Raw genomic sequence first — 20735 nt, forward strand, 5'->3', positions numbered from 1 at the left:
AGCCAATCATGGCTAGTGGGAAGGTTGCTCACTTTTTGTGTGGCTTAACCAACAAGGCTCGTAATTTAACAATTGTATTCCTATTTCCAGATGGCATATACGTTTGTTATTAAGGCACATGAAAGTTCACATGTTCCAGAAGACATTTCTGCATTTTGATCAAATAAAACGTTAATGGCTCTCCTGTGAAGTCGTGACTTGTAACATACGCCTAGTTTCTTGAAACGAGTCACATTTAGTCAGATAGAATGTGACCACATTCCACACACTCTCCCCTTATGTTTTTGGACACATACTCCCTTAAACTCTGGGTAGCCTGGCGCTAGGCTACCTTAACACGGCCAATGAGGTTTGATTTAGTAAATTAAAAAATCTGGCCAAAAAGCTGTGTCCTGCTCCTTCCCCTACTTTTCCTAAATATCTGTATTTTACGCTGCTTATTTGTAAGAATTTAGAAATCACAAACCGAAAAGTATTTAGAGCCCGTTTACCTGTTTTTATTTATTTATATATATATATTTTCCATTTTAATTAGGCCTAACTGAATGATCAGGAGAGTGAAGAGGTTGATTTTTTATTTTATTTAGAAAGAAGAGATTAAAAAATAGATTTTTTGTTATGCCTATATATCAGCAGCAAATAATTTGACTATGTGCCTTGGGCATAGATACAATTATCTTTTACGTTTTACTCTGTAAAAACAAGCTGTTGTGAGACTGTTGTTTTTACTATAACTCTATTACTAATCAAATGTATTCTAATGGGAATGAAAACATGCTACGTGTTGCAGTAGGCTTTAAGAATAACGCAAAACATATCCATGACTCTATCCAGTGAACCAAACAATACCAGCCCACTGAATGACAAATGGATAGAATGGGTGGTAATTGTGCAAGTTACTTCACAATCAAATTTAAATTAGGCTTAACGGAATGATGAGGGTGAAGAGGTTGATTTTAATTTAGAACAACAGTAGTGAAATTATGAGTTTGTGTTATGCGTATTTTATCAGCGTTGGCGCTCATGTTAATAATTGGATAGTGCACCTCACCTTGCTGGTTGATACCATTCTCTTAAATGTTACTTTCTAAGAATTAGCTGTTACAGAACTGTTTTATTTACTGTAACTATATTACTAATCAAATGTATTGTAAGAGAAAGAACATGCTGCTGTGTTCCAGTAGGCTTTTAGAATAATGCAAAACGTATTCTTGACTCTATCAAATTGAATGAGTAGGAAACAAATGATGCCAGTCAGCCTGCACAGCTGGCCCATAGAAACTACACCTTAACTATACCAAAACTAATTTCACAAATAAGTTTGTCAATTTAATCTCGTCTATCTGATGAGTGACAATAGTAGGCCTATCAGTTGTCAAATTGTACATGAAGAGAAGGCCGCGTCTTGTAATTGACAGATGCAGGGAAAGGAGCGTCACTTTATCCAATCCTCCTTCAGTCACATGCAGGTAAAACATTTAGATATTTGTATAGTATTAGAAAGGGTATATACTGAAGTTTATATGACACCTTTGTCAAATAATTCTCAAAATTCAAGAGCTGCAGCTCTATTTCCAAAATTTCACTTTTCCCAATAATTGATGTGCTGTCCATGCATTCAGTATATGACCACTCACACGGCAGCATTGCTCTGGCTACTAAAGCAAAAACTAGTACCATAATAAAGGTCAAATAAAAATATGCTATTCTGTCGTCAATGGATGAATGTGCTATACAAACAAGATAGAAACGGATAATGGTGCATGTGACTTCAATGAACTGAATGATTGAATTTAGAACAATAGTGTAATGATAATGAAGAATTGTGGGCATTGTGTGCAGTCTAATTTATTTTATTATGAAAGGCTGGAAATGGTATATACAGTTGAAGTCGGAAGTTCACATACAGTTAGGTTGGAGTCGTTAACTTGTTTTTCAACCACTACACACATTTCTTGTAAACAAACTATAGTTTTGGCAAGTCGGTTAGGACATCTACTTTGTGCCTGACACAAGTAATTTTCCCAACAATTGTTTACAGACAAATTATTTAACTTATAATTCACTGTATTACAATTCTATTGGGTCAGAAGTTTACATACACTAAGTTGACTGTGCCTTTAAACAGCTTGGAAAATGTCAGAAAATTATGTCATGGCTTTAGAAGCTTCTGATAGACTCAAATGATGTCAATTAGCCTATTGAAGGTTTACATTTACATTTACATTTAAGTCATTTAGCAGACACTCTTATCCAGAGCGACTTACAAATTGGTGCATTCACCTTATGACATCCAGTGGAACAGCCACTTTACAATAGTGCATCTAAATCTTTTAAGGGGGGTGAGAAGGATTACTTTATCCTATCCTAGGTATTCCTTAAAGAGGTGGGGTTTCAGGTGTCTCCGGAAGGTGGTGATTGACTCCGCTGTCCTGGCGTCGTGAGGGAGTGTGTTCCACCATTTGGGAGCCAGAGCAGCGAACAGTTTTGACTGGGCTGAGCGGGAACTGTACTTCCTCAGTGGTAGGGAGGCGAGCAGGCCAGAGGTGGATGAACGCAGTGCCCTTGTTTGGGTGTAGGGCCTGATCAGAGCCTGGAGGTACTGAGGTGCCGTTCCCCTCACAGCTCCGTAGGCAAGCACCATGGTCTTGTAGCGGATGCGAGCTTCAACTGGAAGCCAGTGGAGAGAGCGGAGGAGCGGGGTGACGTGAGAGTACTTGGGAAGGTTGAACACCAGACGGGCTGCGGCGTTCTGGATGAGTTGTAGGGGTTTAATGGCACAGGCAGGGAGCCCAGCCAACAGCGAGTTGCAGTAATCCAGACGGGAGATGACAAGTGCCTGGATTAGGACCTGCGCCGCTTCCTGTGTGAGGCAGGGTCGTACTCTGCGGATGTTGTAGAGCATGAACCTACAGGAACGGGCCACCGCCTTGATGTTAGTTGAGAACGACAGGGTGTTGTCCAGGATCACGCCAAGGTTCTTAGCGCTCTGGGAGGAGGACACAATGGAGTTGTCAACCGTGATGGCGAGATCATGGAACGGGCAGTCCTTCCCCGGGAGGAAGAGCAGCTCCGTCTTGCCGAGGTTCAGCTTGAGGTGGTGATCCGTCATCCACACTGATATGTCTGCCAGACATGCAGAGATGCGATTCGCCACCTGGTCATCAGAAGGGGGAAAGGAGAAGATTAATTGTGTGTCGTCTGCATAGCAATGATAGGAGAGACCATGTGAGGTTATGACAGAGCCAAGTGACTTGGTGTATAGCGAGAATAGGAGAGGGCCTAGAACAGAGCCCTGGGGGACACCAGTGGTGAGAGCGCGTGGTGAGGAGACAGATTCTCGCCACGCCACCTGGTAGGAGCGACCTGTCAGGTAGGACGCAATCCAAGCGTGGGCCGCGCCGGAGATGCCCAACTCGGAGAGGGTGGAGAGGAGGATCTGATGGTTCACAGTATCGAAGGCAGCCGATAGGTCTAGAAGGATGAGAGCAGAGGAGAGAGAGTTAGCTTTAGCAGTGCGGAGCGCCTCCGTGATACAGAGAAGAGCAGTCTCAGTTGAATGACTACCTACTTTACCTGTGGATGTATTTCAAGGACTACCTTCAAACTCAGTGCTTCTTTGCTTGACATCATGGGAAAGTCAAAAGAAATCAGCCAAGACCTCAGAAAAAAATTGTAGACTTCCACAAGTCTGGTTCATCCTTGGGAGCAATTTCCAAACGCCTGAAGGTACCATGTTCATCTGTACAAACAATATTACGTCAGTATAAACATCATGGGACCACGCGGTCATCATACCGCTCAGGAAGGAGACGCGTTCTGTCTCTTAGAGATGAACGTACTTTGGTGCGAAAAGTCCAAATCAATCCCAGAACAAGAGCAAAGGACTTTGTGAAGATGCTGGAGGAAACCGGTACAAAAGTATTAGGACACATGGGGACAAAGATATTGTACCTTTTGGAGAAATATCCTCTGGTCTGATGAAACAAAAATAGAACTGTTCGGCCATAATGACCATTATGTTTGGAGGAAAAAGGAGGAGGCTTGCAAGCCGAAGAACACCATGCCAACCGTGAAGCACAGGGGTGGCCGCATCATGTTGTGGGGGTGCTTTGCTGCAGGATTGTCTGGTGCACTTCACAAAATAAATGGCATCATGAGGTAGGAAAATTGTGGATATATTGATGCATCATCTCAAGACAGGAAGTTATTGCTTGGTCGTAAATGGGTCTTCCAAATGGACAATGACCCCAAGCATACTTCCAAAGTTGTGGCAAAATGGCTTAAGGACAACAAACTCAAGGTATTGGAGTGGCCATCACAACGCCCTGACCTCAATCCCATGTAAAATGTATGGGCAGAACTGAAAAAGCGTGTGAGCAAAGGAGGCCTACAAACCTGACTCAGTTACACCAGCTCTGTCAGCAGGAGTTTTCCAAACTGTATCCAACTTATTGTGGGAAGCTTGTGGAAGGCTACCCAAAACGTTTGACCCAAGTAAGCAATTTAAAGGCAATGCAACCAACTACTAATTGAGTGTATGTAAACTTCTGACCCACTGGGAATGTGATGAAAGAAATAAAAGCTGAAATAAATCATTCTCTCTACTATTATTCTGACATTTCAGAATCTTAAAATAAAGTGGTGATCCTAACTGATTTATCTTGTTATGGCTGCAATCCCCCATTCGGGATAAGTGTCATCAACAACCGCTGAATAGCATAGCGCTACATTCAATAAATATTACTACAATCCCAAGTGCAATATAGGAAAACACAGTTTAGCCTTTTGTTAATCCACCTGTCGTGTCAGATCTTGAAATTATGCTTTACAGCGAAAGCAATCCAAGCGTTTGTGTAAGTTTATCGATCGCACGACAAAACATTAAGTACACTTAGCATCAGGAAGCTTGGTCACGAAAATCAGAAAATCAATCAAATGAATCGTTTACCTTTGATGATCTTCAGATGTTTTCACTCACGAGACTCCCAGTTACACAACAAATGTTCCTTTTTGTTCCATAAAGATGATTTTTATGTCCAAAATAACGCGACAAACAAACTGAGGTATGTTCAGAAATCCACAGGGGAGAGCGGTCACGGCAACGCAGACAAATTCCAAATAGTTTGTCCACAAAAACATGTCAAACATTTTTTATAATCAATCCTCAGGTTGTTTTTAAAATATATAATCGATAATATATCAACTGCAAATGTCTTTCACAGTAGGAGAGGGGAAAACAATGGCTGTCCAAACTCTGTTGCGTAAGCAAAACTCATGTGACCACTTGACGCGATGTTATCATTCTGGCTCATTTTTCAAAATAAAAGCCTGAAACTATGTTTGAAGACTGTTGACACCTTGAGGAAGCGATAGGAAAAGGAATCTGGTTCATATCCCTTTAAATCCAGCAACGGGAGGCTATGGAACATGGAGTTTTCAAAATAGAAGCCACTTCCTGTTTTGATTTTTCTCAGAGTTTCGCCTGCCAATATCAGTTCTGATATACTCACAGACAGTTTTGGAAACTTTAGAGTGTTTTATATCCAATACTAATAATAATATGCATACATTAGCATCTGAGACTGAGGAGCTGGCCGTTTTCTATGGGCACCTTTTCGTCCAAGCTACTCAATACTGCCCCTGCAGCCATATGAAGTTGATTTAAGACGGGGAATTTTTACTTGGATTAAATGTCAGGAATTGTGAAATACTGAGTTTAAATGTATTTGGTTAAGGTGTATTTAAACTTTAGACTTCAACTGTATGTCAACTGTATGTCACCACCATATGTAATGCGTAATTGCAAAAAAAAAAAAAAAAAAAAAGAGTAGTTAAAGACCTATAGAAAAGGCTGAGTAGAGAAATGAATGCAATTGAAAGAACCAGAATAGTTTATTTTCTACTTTTATTTTTTGTCAGCTTCACGTATTTTGACTTTATAGCCTTATAACCTGAAAGTTATAGCCTTATTGCTGTATTGGCCTACGAGTTCCTGAAAAACTGCCCGACTCCCAAACCTGTTCACTCTACTACCTTTCACTCTGCTACCGGAGCATCGTCCCTCTTACCAACAGGCTCCGAATGCACTGTATACACCCACACTACACTGTCACGCCCACACAAAACCATCACACATTCACATACGCATGTGCGAGTGTACACACACACAACACAAACACACATACGTACACACACACACTTTTGTACTAATCATTTGCTGCTGCTTCTCTGTTCTTTATTTGACTTGTATTATTATGTATCTAAATGCCTAGTCACTTTAGCCTGCCTTTATGTAGATATCTACCTAAAATATCTTGTACCTCTGCACATTGAGCCCTGTATATAGCTCCATTCTTGTGTATTTTAATGTATTCCTCTTGTCAGTTACAATTAAATGATTTGTTATTTTTAAACTCTGCATTGTTGGGAAAGGTTCATAAGCAAGCATTTCACTGTAAAATCTACACTAGTTGTATTTGGTGCATGTGATTAAAAAAATGATTGGATTTGTTTTTGCAGAGACATTCAATAATCTCTCAGAAGTTACCTAAAAGTTACTCTGCACGGATCCGTTTTTTGGAGCTGCACCTGCCCCTCACCGACTAAACTGATAATTAACTGAATTATTGTATGTTTGCATTTTTGCAGGCTGTGTATCCATCTACCAGGTTGTTGTCATCCTTGTCCACAATGACTCCAAACTGTTATGTTTGCCATTTTCGCATGAGCTTAGGAGTCAGGGAAAACAAACTTGGCGACATATTGTCACGTTGCAGAGGAGAACAAAGCTCTTCCATGTGCAGCAACAAATTATGAATGTTCCAGCACCACACAAATAGGCTACTAATGGACAGTTCCCTGCTCCACTCTCTCGCTGTGTGGCTGGTAACCTAGGGTAGGTCTGCCTCACCGCTCACATAGCCTAATGGAATTTCCAACACAATTCAACATAAGAAGCTCCTGGCTAAAAAAAATTATGTTTTGAAACACAATATAATTGTTCTGAACAGCAATAATGTTTTCATACCACCCGACAGATGATTTTTTGGGGAGGTTCAACTGCGGTGAACTGACCCGAGGCAAGACTCTAGCCTTAAGCTGTCTGGATCAGAGTGATATTCATCTGTGATAAAAGCAAAATAAATGCTGTTGAAAAATGTATAAATACATTTTGAATTGATGTGATATATTGACCTCTGTGTTGTTTGTGTTTACAGTCCCACGGCCAGACCCGAGGCCAGCAGCTCCACTTCTTCAGCCCCTGCCAAGCACAGCGGTCCAACCCATAAGATCTGCCTGGTGTGTTCTGACGAGGCTTCTGGCTGCCACTATGGAGTCCTCACCTGCGGAAGCTGCAAGGTCTTCTTCAAGAGGGCCGTTGAAGGTTGGTGACATAATAAACACTCACGCACACAACTCCATTCATGCACAGTCCTACCCTTCGTTGACCTACTATAGTAGAACATACATAAAGGTGAATCTATCGTGGTGATATGTACATTGAGTTCTGCAGTAGTACACTTATATATCCTGTCGTTGACACAACATGTGGACACTCTTAAGTGTTTCCTTACCTGTAGGATAGCCTAGATACTAGAACAAAAGCATACCACTTGGTTCTTTATTCAAAATTCATTTGAGTATAATATTTTATTGAACAAATGTCCTTACATTTTTTTAAGATTAGGAGGAGAAACATTTTAGGTTCACACAATAATCAGAAAAGGTTGCCTTTAGTATTACACCAGCTAGGGGTAGGCAAGTGTCTCATGGTGTTCTATAAGGCTGTGGTGTCTGTGTTGCTATTTTTTTGTCTTACCCATAATGTTCATATATTGTGCAGTCAGAAAGTATTCAAATCTGATTGAGGGATTCGGTTAAATGCGGATGACACATTTCAGTTGGATGCATTCATTTGTCCAACTGACTAGGTATCCTCCTTTCCCTTCCCTTGACCTTTTCCACATTTAGTTACATTACAGCCTTATTCTAAAATGGATTCAATTGTTTTTTTCCTCATCAATCTTCAAACAATACCTCATAATGACAAAGCAAAAACAGTTTTTGTAGAAATGTTTGCTAATTTATTAATAATGTCAAACTGAAATACCTTATTTACTTAAGTATTCAGTCCCTTTGCTATGAGACTCGGTGCATCCTGTTTCCATTGATCATCCTTGATATATTCCTACAACTTGATTGGAATTAATTAAGTTAAATTGATCTCAGTGCCAGAGGCGTCACTGCCTCTGACAACCATCTCTGCAGCACTCCACCAGTCAGACCTTTTATAGTAGAGTAGCCAGACGGAAGTCACTCCTCAGGAAATGGCAAATGACCAGCCTGCTTGGAGTTTGCCAAAAGGTACCGAAAAGACTCTCAGACCATGAGAAACAAGATTCTCTGGTCTGATGAAACCAAGATTGAACTCTTTGGCCTGAATGCCAAGCGTCACGTCTGGAAGAAACCTGGAACCATCCCTACAGTGAAGCATGGTGGTGGCAGCATATTGCTGTAGTGGTGTTTTTCAGTTGCAGGGACTGGGAGACTAGTCAGAATTGAGTGGAAATATGAACAGAGCAAAGTAGAGAGATCCTTGATGAAAACGTGCTCCTGAGCGCTTAGGACCTCAGTCTGGGGCAAAGTTCACCTTCCAACGGGACAACAACCCTAAGCACACAGCCAAGACAACAAAGGAGAGTGGCTTCGGGACAATTCTCTGAATGTCCTTGAGTGGCCCAGCCAGAGCCTGTACTTGAACCCCATCTAACATCTCTGGAGAGACTTGAAAATAGCTGTGCAGCAACGATCCCCATCCAACCTGACAGAGCTTAAGAGGATATGCAGAGATGAATGGGAGAAACTCTCCAAATACTGGTGTGCCAAGCATGTAGTGTCATACCCAAGAAGACTCAAGGCTGTAATTGCTGCCAAACTGGCTTCAACAAAGTACTGAGTAAAGGGTCTGAATACTTAAGTAAATGTGACATTTCTTCTTTTTTATACATTTGCAAAAATGTCATTATGGGGTATTGTGTGTAGATTGATGAGAATTATATATATATTTTTAATAAGGCAGTAACATAACAAAGTGGTAAAAGTCAAGGGGTCTGAATTCTTTCTGAATGCACTGTATGCAACACTAGAATGGATTGTTTGTGTCCTGTACCTCAGAACAGCCTGTCCAAACTACTGTTGGTCATTAGAATTACATGATCTGCTTACTTGTTCCATATGCGAGAGATGCTGTGGCGTTGTGTGTCTTGCTTTACATCTTCAAGGGGTTATCTTGACATGATCTTGAGTTTGTATTTTGCATAATTACTGTTTTAGAAAAAAAAGGTCTTTACATTAGTTTAAAAAGACTATAGGAGTGAGTGAAGTGTGGCTGTTGCGGCACATGGAGCTAGATGATAAGGACGTGTGCTTTGCAGGAGGTGAACACAATGCTGCTCCCCGCGCTGTTTTTTTTGTTTATATAGCTTAGGCACTTCCTGCCAAACTAAGCATTTCCCCTCAAGGAAGTTGCCTTGTCATTCAGACCAGTGTCTGGAGTTAGTTGGACTCTTACATGCTGACCACACCGCTCGCTTCGCGTTCTTTCGCGTTCCTACACATACATGTTATTCAATCATTGCACCCACGCTGCTCACGCGCGTCAACAAGTGTCTGCGTAGCCAGGCGCTAAAATAGAACTTGGTTATATTTGTGACTTTTACGTGCTGCAAGTCCCGCCTCTCCCATCTCCACATTGGTTTTTAGGAACATATACTCATGGGCCATCTCCTCATTGGTTTTTAGGAACATATACCCACGTGGATGATTGAAAAATGAACTGAGGTCCACATTCCAGTCCAGTTGTTAGTGGTAATGCACCTTAAAGTTGGTTGACAACTGCCATATAAAGTCTGAAGAAGAAGCCTGAAGGAGGAGCGATTACTACAAAACTAACTTTTGCCCTTTTATCTGTGGATTAATTGTCATAATAGAGGACCTTGTGCATTTCAGGTAAAATAAAAACCCAATGTTATATTCCAGGACAAATTAGCTAGCAACAGCAAGCTAGCTAGCTAAATTGCAATAAATGTTAAATGCTTTTCAACCTGTCCCAATTGAATATAGTTGGTTTAGAGTTCGTTTTGATATTTCAACATTTGTGTCCTGATCGCGGCTGGTGTGGGTGTACAAAATCACAATGTGCGCGAGCGGTCTTGTCAGCATGTTAGGCTATGGGACATGTCTAGTCAATCCTTGTTTTTATAGTAGTCTGAAAAAATTCATTGGCTATTTTCATAGCCATCGCTATCTACTAAAAAATTCTAACCACTGAAAAATGTAAACTGTTAAGGGGTAATCGAGTGAAACTGTAAATACGTGTGTTTGTATCCTATTGTATAACAGTTTATTTTGTTTTTTAATGTACCGTAATTTCCGGACTATAAACCGCTACTTTATTCCCACGCTTTGAACCTTGCGGTTTATACAATGACTCTGCAAATTTATGGATTTTTCCCGCTTTCACAAGATTCATGCCGCCAAAAAACTGAGCGCGATCAAACTTCCCATCATTCTGATTACGGTAGTAATTTTGTCACCCTCATCATGGCAAAGACATGGAGAAATGCATATAATGCAGCTTTCAAGTTGAAGGCGATCGATCTGGCTGTTGGAAAAGGAAATAGAGCTGCTGCACGGGAGCTTGGCCTTAATGAGTCGATAAGACGTTGGAAACAGCAGCGTGAGGAACTGACTCAGTGCAAAAAGACAACAAAAGCTTTCAGAGGGAAGAAAAGCAGATGGCCCAAAGTATTTGCAGCCACTCGAACATCAGTGTAAATCGTGCATTTAAGGTGGTGCTCCGTGTTCAGTGGGAGGCTTGGATGACAAGTGGGGAGAAATCCTTCACTAAAACGGGCCGCATGCGAAGAGCAACCAATGGTCAAGTCTGCCAGTGGGTCCTGACAGCGTGGAGCATTCTCAAAAAATCCACTATCATCAACGGGTTTCGAAAAGCTGGACTGCTGCGTGTTGAAGGGGCAGCATGAGCTCAGCGGGGAATTTGCCTCCGGATGAAAGTGACAAGGGCAACAATGAAAACGATCCAACATCGGATGAAGCAATTCTGAGGCTATTCAACCCCGACACCGAAGGAGATGACTTCAGTGGTTTCAGTGCGCAGGAGGAGGAAGATAGTGACCAATGACTTTCTTGGTAGGCTACCCTTTAATTTTTATTACAAGCCGTGTTTCGTTAGTCTATTTATTTTTGTTACAAGCCGTGTTTAGTTTAAAGGCTGTGTAAAGTTAATTTGGTTCAATGTATCGGTAGGCACCTGCGGCTTATAGACAGACATGTGCGGCTTATTTATGTACAAAATACATATTTTTTAATAATTCAGTGGGTGCGGTTTATATTCAGGTGCGCTTAATAGTCCAGAAATTACGGTATCTTAAAGTTGCAATATGCATATATCGCTCTGCCATTTCGTGGTTGCTAAAATTCGAATAGTTTGCCTAAATTCAGTTTGTGACAAAACAAGCAAGTATGGTGCAAGTGTGGAAAGTCATTGTACCATGAAAACCACATAAATCATTTTTTAATAACTTAAAATGTATTTGTTAGCCATCGCTCTCTACTAAAAAAGAAGCTGGTGTACAAATCCAAAAGTAAAAGACACAAAAACGAAACTTAAGAACGGGAAGCATAGAAATGGCGCACACAGAATCGATCTACCGCTGCTTAGTGACACATCTATAACTAACGTTTCTGTGAATTTGATCAGGTCGCGCAGAAAGTTACATATTGCAGCTTTAAAGTAGCCTACATTGTTATTCCAAGCTCACTACCACAGTCACTACCAATGTACCAGTCACTACAATCCTTTTTGAAGTCCATTGAACTGTTCTGAATATTTGAAGTGGGCAGCAATGCTATTGTTACCCCTATTGTCATTGTCCATTTCATTCCCATGAAAGTGCATACGTGAGTGTGTTAATTGTATTCAAAATAATTTAAATGACTCCATTTGTCAAATTAAAACCTTGAGATTTATCAGATAGTGAAATTCAATATTTGAGCATGATTTTTTTTATTTCAAGGATAATCTCAACATATTGTATACATTATTCAACTTAACGTTTACTGGTGTAAATGACCAAGTGAAAAATATATTTACCATTTTGTAAAAATGCATTTGTAATACTTAGGTGTACTTTAAGCAATAAGATGTTATATCTGTTATTTTTCTTTCTTCCCCCATTCTATGGTTGATGTCGCTATGGTGAAGGATGGAGAGCACGACAAAACACAGATGGTAAATAAAACCCACCTTTAATAATGCTTCTACTTTATTAATGTCCCTCGGATCACTGTACTGGAAATTTGATTTGACCTGATATGCAATATGAAACACCAACAGTCTCTCCTGTGCCCTCCTTTGCATGAATTTGTGATTTGATCATTCATAATCTAATTTGGCTTTAAATCCCGTTTTAATTCCTGCTTGGAATATGGGTCTATTATCACTTCGCTAGGAGAGTTAATTAAGAAATGTATTTATGCACAAAACCCAAAAGTGTTATAACTGCAATGATTCTAATGATTTGTGTGCACTTGATCAAGTAAATTTTAAAAAATGCACTTCACATTATTTGCTTTTACTGGATAATGTCTTTGTGAATGTGTTAGTAGCAACGGTCATCAAAATTGTTAAAAGGTTTTAGAAACAATTGTAATAAATGCCACAGTTGGACAATGGATTACTTTTTATAATCCATCAGCTATTAACTCAATTATAGCACATGAAACATTTGCCTGGCTATCTACTCCGATTTCAGAGCACTCTCGCCTGAGTGTGCCAGATCGCAGAATAACTGACGGATGTACGAACACTCAACAACCCATTGAATATGGCCGGTGTCAGTAAACATTGACAAAAGAAGCGTGAATAAATTGTTGCCAGTAACATAGTTGCTGTCACCAATGCTCTGGATAACATAAAAACAGCCTTACCAGCTCTGCTAGGGTGAGTGAGCTGTTCTCTAATATTTTTTATTTATTTATTTCACCTTTATTTAACCAGGTAGGCTAGTTGAGAACAAGTTCTCATTTGCAACTGCGACCTGTCCAAGATAAAGCATAGCAGTGTGAACAGACAACAGAGTTACACATGGAGTAAACAATTAACAAGTCAATAAACACAGCAGGAAAAAAAAGGGGAGTCTATATACAATGTGTGCAAAAGGCATGAGGAGGTAGGCAAATAATTACAATTTTGCAGATTAACACTGGAGTGATAAATTATCAGATGGTCATGTACAGGTAGAGATATTGGTGTGCAAAAGAGCAGAAAAGTAAATAAATAAAAACAGTATGGGGATGAGGTAGGTGAAAATGGGTGGGCTATTTACCAATAGACTATGTGCAGCTGCAGTGATCGGTTAGCTGCTCAGTTAGCTGATGTTTGAAGTTGGTGAGGGAGATAAAAGTCTCTAACTTCAGCGATTTTTGCAATTTTTGCAATTCGTTCCAGTCACAGGCAGCAGAGTACTGGAACGAAAGGCGGCCAAATGAGGTGTTGGCTTTAGTGATGATCAGTGAGATACACCTGCTGGAGCGCGTGCTACGGATGGGTGTTGCCATCGTGCCATGTCTGGAAGTACTGTAGCTAGCAAGCTAGACAATGTTAGCCAGTTAGCTTGGGAGCTTGACTGCTGTTGTTAGGTCAGAAGGCTCGGATCAACCCTCCTCCTCGGCTAGAGCGTCCAGTATGAACGCTCTGAATTTTACGAACGCCCAGGTTGCACTCTGGCATTCCAGATTGAATTTACAAATGCACCCGTAGTATAAACCAGCCTTTAGACTTTGGTTGTTTAGTACATGGCCTCACATGTGAATGCTTATAGAGATGGGTGGGGCTAAGGCTTAAGATGGTTTGAACAATGCTAAATGGGTATAGACAAAGAGCTAGGTTTACAGTAGGTTTACCAAAACATTTTCTCAAAAGTGAGGTTACAAGCTTATCAACTTTCAAAGCAGAAATACTTTCCCATTGTTCCTCAACTGTAGTGTATGATATACAATTTTCTAGCTGCTCTGAGTCACTACTTTTATCCAATGTAAAAAGAAAAACACAATCTCAAATTTTGCCACAGGTCTGCATCCACAGAACAGGGGTGCATCCACCAAACACTTGCTCTGTCTAACCTACATGCACTCACCTGCGCTGTCTAGACTGCCTCATTAATGACTTGTTGTTACGTTCTCTTGTATAATTCAACAAGTGTGTCAATAGCAGGATACCCTCTAATTAAAAAATAACACGCTTGGCTCTAGAGTACACCTATCCAAACATACTTTACATTGTTTGCGAAACCAGACATACAATGCATTCGGAAAGTATTTGGACCCGTTGACTTAATACACGTTTTGTTGCGTTACAGCCTTATTCTAAAATGGATTAAATTGTTCATTATCCTCATCAATCTACACACAATACCCCATAATGACGAAGCAAAAACAACTTTTTAGACATTTTTGCAAATGTATTCAAAATAAAAAACTATCACATTTACTTAATTACTCAGACCCTTTACTCATTACTTTGATGAAGTACCTTTGGCAGCGATTAGATCCTCGAGTCTTCTTGGGTATGATACCAAAAGCTTGGCACACCTGCATTTGTGGAGTTGCTCCCATTCTTCTCTGCAGATCCTCTCAAGCTCTGTCAGATTGGATGTGTTGCTGCACAGCTATTTTCAGGTCTCTCCAGACCTCTCCATGTTAGAAGGGGTTCAAGTCCTGGCTTTGGCTGGGCAACTCAAGGACATTCAGAGACTTGTCCCGAAGCCAATCCTGTGTTGTCTTGGCTGTGTGCTTAAGGTCGTTGTCCTGTTGGAAGGTGAACCTTCACCCCAGTCCTGAGCACTCTCTGGTAGGTTTTCATCAAGGATCTCTCTGTACTTTGCTCTGTTCATCTTTCCCTTAATCCTGACTAGTCTACCAGTCCCTACCGCTGAAAAACATCCCCACGGCATTATGTTGCCACAACCATGCTTCACTGTAGGGATGGTGCCAGGTTTCCTCCAGACGTGACGCTTGGCATTCAGGCCAAAGAGTTTCATCTTGGTTTCATCAGACCAGAGAATCTTGTTTCTCTTGGTCTGAGAGTCCTTTAGGTGTCTTTTGGATAACTCCAAGTGGGCTGTCATGTACCTTTTTTGAGGAGTGGCTTCTGTCTGGCCACTCTACCATAAAGGCCTGGTTTGGTTGAGTGCTGCAGAGATAGTTGTCCTTTTGGAAGGTTCTCCCATCTCCCCAGAGAAACTCTGGAGCGCTATCAGAGTGACTATCGGGTTATTGGTCACGTCCCTGACAAAGGCCCTTCTCCCCCGATTGCTCAGTTTGGCCAGGCGGGCAGCTCTAGGAACTGTCTTGGTCTTTCCAAACTTCTTCCATTTAAAAATGATGGGGGCCACTGTGTTCTTGGGGACCTTCAATGCTGTAGACATTTATTTGGTACCCTTCCTCAGATCTGTGCCTTGACACAATCCAGTCTCTGTGCTCTACGGACAACTCCTTCGACCAAATGGCTTGGTTTTTGCAGTGACATGCACTGTCAACTTTATATAGACAGGTGTGTGCCCTTCCAAATCATGTCCAATCAATTGAATTTACCACTGGTGGACTCAAACCAAGTTGTAGAAACATCAAGGATGATCAATGGAAACATGCTGGACCTGAGCTCAATTTCGAGGCTCATAGCATATGGTCTGAAGACTTATGTAAATAAGGTATTTCTGTTTTTATTTGTATAAATTAGAAAACATTTCTAGAAACCTGTTTTTTTTTGTCTAGGTTGATGAGGATTTTTATTTTTTATTTAATCTGATTTATAATAAGGTTGTCAGGTAAGAAAATGTGGGAAAAGTTGAGGGATTTGAATACTTTCCGAATGCACTGTATCACTATAATTCGAGTGTCCATTTTCAGAAGTTATTTTCATTTAATTTGTAAACATTTCAACTGTTTTAAATTATTACTTTTTTCAGTTCCACAAAAAATAAACTTCTTGCGACTAGCAAACCCGTATCCGGGAGCGTAATCATATCCTCAAATGCATTAGCATAACGCAACTTTTCCTATTCATGAAAATCGCAAATTAAATGAAATAAATATATTCAAACACAAGCTTAGCCTTCTGTTAACAACACTGTCATCTCAGATTGTCAAAATATGCGTTACAGCCAACGCTAGACAAGCATTTGTGTAAGTTTATCATGGCATAATGCTATGCTAGGCTCTGCTGGCAGCAGGCAACATTTTCACGAAAATAAGAAAAGCAACCAAATTAAATAATTTACCTTTGAAGAACTTCCGATGCTTTCACTCAGGAGACCCCCAGTTAGATAGCAAATGTTCTTTTTTCCCAAAAATAATATTTTTGTAGGCGAAAAAGCTCCGGTTTGTTCATCCTGCTTGGCTGAGAAATCGACCAAAAAATACTTCAACTATAACGGCAAACTTTTTTCAAAATTTGCTCCATAATATCGACAGAAACACAGCAAACGTTGTTTAGGATCCATCCTCAAGGTGTTTTTAACATATGTATTCGATAATATATCCGTTGAGGCAATTGGTTTCTCATAAGAAGCGATTGGAAAAATGGTTACCTCAGAATTTTACGCAAGATTTTCTCTGGGAGACACCATATGGTCCCTTACAGCCATTCTCCAATGGAAATGCCTAAAAAGACGTCACAATGCTGTAGACACCTTGGGGAATGCGTGGAAAACGTAAGCTCATTTGTAGCTCATTCACAGCCATATTGGCATGAGGCGGTTTCAAAAAATGCGGCACTTCCTGATTGGATTTATATCTGGGTTTCGCCTGTAACATCAGTTCTGTGGCACTCACAGACAATATCTTTGCAGTTTTGGAAACTTCAGAGTGTTTTCTTTCCAAAGCTGTCAATAATAAGCATAGCCGAGCATCTTTTCGCGACAAAATATCTTGTTTAAAATGGGAACGTTTTTCATCCAAAAATTAAAATAGCGCCCCCTATATCCAAGAGGCAACCATCAAAATAAGGTTGTTTTTCTTACCTTTCTTGTGATGTGTGTTATTAGTGAAAATACAATATATATTTTTTAAGGTCAATCATACCAACAAGTGCCTTCAGAAAGTATTCTTACCCCTTGACTTATTCCACATTTTGTTGTTACAGCCTGAATTGAAAATGTATTCAATATTATTTTTTCACACCCATCTTCACACAATACCCCACAATGACAAATCAAAAACATGTTTTCAGAAATGTTAGCACATTTATTGAAATACAGAAGTACATTTATGTAAGTATTGACACCCCTGAGTCAATACATGTTAGAATCAACTTTGGCAGTGATTACAGCTGTGAGTCTCTAAGCTTTGCACACCTGGATTTTACAATATTTGCATTATTTTTTTAGTTCTTCAAGCTATGTCAAGTTGGTTGTTGATCATTGCTAGACAGCCAAGCCTTGCCATAGATTTTCAAGACAATGGTCAAAATGGTAACTAGGCCTCTCAGGAACATCCAGTGGCATCTTGGTAATCAACTACAGTGTATATTTGGCCTTGTGTTTAGGTTATTGTCCTGCTGAAGATTCAATTATTTCCCAGTGTCTGAACTGAACCAGGTTTTCCTCTAGGATTTTGCCTGTGCTTAGCTCTATTCTATACCATCTTAACCGCTGTGAAATATATTTTCCATAACCATCTTAGACTTGCTTTGAATAAAAATGGCAGAACTATACCTCACTTTCTATGTGAATTTGGTCAGTTCTCCCAAAATATTACATATTGCAGCTTTAGTCACCATTGGCCTCATGGTGAAATCCCTGAGCGGTTTCCTTCGTCTCCGGCAAATCAGTTTGTAAGGACGCATGTATATTTGTAGTGACGGCGTGTAAAGTGTAATTAATAAGTTAATTAATAGAAGAAGAAATTCGGCTTGTCACCAAAAGCACTCACAAACTTCTACAGATGCACAATCGAGAGCATCCTGGCGGGCTGTATTACCGCCTGGTACGGCAACTGCTCCGCCCTCAACCGTAAGGCTCTCCAGAGGGTAGTGAGGTCTGCACAACGCATCACCGGGGGCAAACTACCTGCCCTCCAGGACACCTACACCACCCGATGTTACAGGAAGGCCATAAAGATCATCAAGAACATCAACCACCCGAACCACTGCCTGTTCACCCCGCTATCATCCAGAAGGCGAGGTCAGTACAGGTGCATCAAAGCTGGGACCGAGAGACTGAAAAACAGCTTCTATCTCAAGGCCATCAGACTGTTAAACAGCCACCACTAACATTGAGTGGCTGCTGCCAACACACTGTCATTGACACTGACCCAACTCCAGCCACTTTAATAATGGGAATTGATGGGAAATGATGTAAATATATCACTAGCCACTTTAAACAATGCTACCTTATATAATGTTACTTACCCTACATTATTCATCTCATATGCATACGTATATACTGTACTCTACATCATCGACTGCATCCTTATGTAATACATGTATCACTAGCCACTTTAACTATGCCACTTTGTTTACTTTGTCTACATACTCATCTCATATGTATATACTGTACTCGATACCATCTACTGTATGCTGCTCTGTACCATCACTCATTCATATATCCTTATGTACATATTCTTATCCCCTTACACTGTGTATAAGACAGTAGTTTTGGAATTGTTAGTTAGATTACTTGTTGGTTATCACTGCATTGTCGGAACTAGAAGCACAAGCATTTCGCTACACTCGCATTAACATCTGCTAACCATGTGTATGTGACAAATAAAATTTGATTTGATTTGACTAATAACACCATGCTCAAAGGGATATTCCATGTAGGTCTTTTTTTGACCCATCTACCAATAGGATCCCTTTGCTAGTCACTGAAAAACCTCCCTGGTCTTTGTGGTTTAATCTGTGTTTAAAATTCACTGCTCGACTGAGAATTGTATGTGTGGGGAAATGGTAGCAAGATTATGTTATAATACTTTAATTGCATCATGGTTGTTTTATTCAACATAATAGAATATTCTTAACTATTGTGTGTGTGTGTGTGTGTTCTACTGAGGATGGGCCTCTGGGAGATAACACTGACAGGAGATTTGCCATGTCTTTTGGGTGATAAAACCTAATGAGCAATCCAGAGCATGAGTTAATGTTTCTGTTCTATACCGTACCAGGGAGAGATGGCTCCAGTTTGGAGTCGGAGGGACAGACACTGGTCTCTATACAATGAAAACTGTTGACACAGCAGATACTGTCTGCTATGTATAATAGGTATCTTTCATACAAATCTTAACCTTGTGACCCATTCTATATATCTGTTGTTCGTCATGTAGGTTGAAAGAGCGTTGCACTTTTGTCTCGCCGCTCTCAACGGATCATCAGAAACGGTGATTTGTCGACCAGCCATCGCTATTGCAAAGCTCTCACTATTAAAGATTTAGTTTAAGTATAACTCTTATGTGACTTCTTAAGAAATGTTTGACTCGTGAACTTATTTAGGCTTGCCATAACAAAGGGGTTGAAAACATGTTGACTAATTTCAGCCTTTCATTTTTATTAATTAGTACAAAGATGGAAAAACATAATTCAACGTTGATGTTATGGGGGTTTAATCCTTTTTAAATTCAGGCTTTAACACAACAATATGTGGAAAGAGTCGAGGGGTGTGAATACTTTCTGACGGTAAGACATAGCATGATATTGTGTATAAACGCACCCCTGGGATTTCCACAACAGCAGCTCTCTTACTAACAGGACACCCAAGTAATGTTTGGATGGCAATTGCTTCCAACAAGAGTTCCCGTCCCTCTTCCATCTCCCACTATTTCCATTCATCCTGATCATGTTCTTAGTAGGACTGGAGGTAGCCTGGCAAACAGGGCTAGCCTCGCACCTCCAGCCAAGTCGTCTTCACTAGCTTATAGTATGACGAAGGGATTAGAGAGCGGATGCTTCTGGGATTCAGCTGGCACTGTTTGTTTAGTTTATGGGTGGATTGTTTGCACTGCTGTTTGCAATGGCTGCTGTTCCCATGGCTGCAGTTGTCACTAGTTACGACAGCCACAAATGGCTTAACCCCGCCTATTTATCTTCTTAAAGGTAGACTCGGCAAAATGACGTTGCCACGGGCAGCACTGGAGATATTGAGAAGAGCGAGATTCAACACTTATTTTTTATATTATTTTATTTATATCCGAAACATACAATATACTTGCAGTGAGGCCGCTCAACAACTACATCATACCAGTTATTCAACAGATTCCCATTCAGAGCGACACACAGAAGCAATGGTCAATGGACAGATCTACCACTAGGACAAAAACGTGAACCCGAACCCTCCAAGATCCCCCCCACTGTTCTCCAATAGCTGTCCCTCAACCATTCGAGACCCCTCCCACAGTCGTCCCTCCAAGAATAAAAATAAAAAATACAATTAATTCCATTCCCCACCCCAAAGAACCCCCCCCAATGCACCAACAACCAAGATAATTAACTAAAAAGAAACAAGGAAAAGACAGAAGAGAACAGCAAATAACAATGCAAATAATTATAATAAAACAAAATAATACATTTTGAACAAAGGACATCAAGGACAACTAAAATCATAACAACAATGCCAACTGTATATGTTTGTGTGCATGTCTGGCACTATTACATGTAT

The 20735-nt window shown here is 40.4% G+C and overlaps 1 protein-coding gene across 4 annotated transcripts in view; it reads left to right on the forward strand.

Moving 5' to 3' along the window:
* LOC118390864 (glucocorticoid receptor) overlaps positions 1–20735 on the forward strand; it is a 90558-nt gene that overhangs the window by 52432 nt on the left and 17391 nt on the right. For all 4 annotated transcript variants that reach the window (XM_035781570.2, XM_035781568.2, XM_035781569.2 and 1 more), the window contains 2 exons: positions 7221–7387; positions 12290–12316. In XM_035781570.2, coding sequence (XP_035637463.1) covers positions 7221–7387; positions 12290–12316 — 194 coding nt within the window. The remainder of the gene's footprint in view (positions 1–7220; positions 7388–12289; positions 12317–20735) is intronic.

The sequence above is a fragment of the Oncorhynchus keta genome, chromosome 12, assembly GCF_023373465.1.
Source record: "Oncorhynchus keta strain PuntledgeMale-10-30-2019 chromosome 12, Oket_V2, whole genome shotgun sequence".
Lineage (NCBI taxonomy): Eukaryota > Metazoa > Chordata > Actinopteri > Salmoniformes > Salmonidae > Oncorhynchus > Oncorhynchus keta.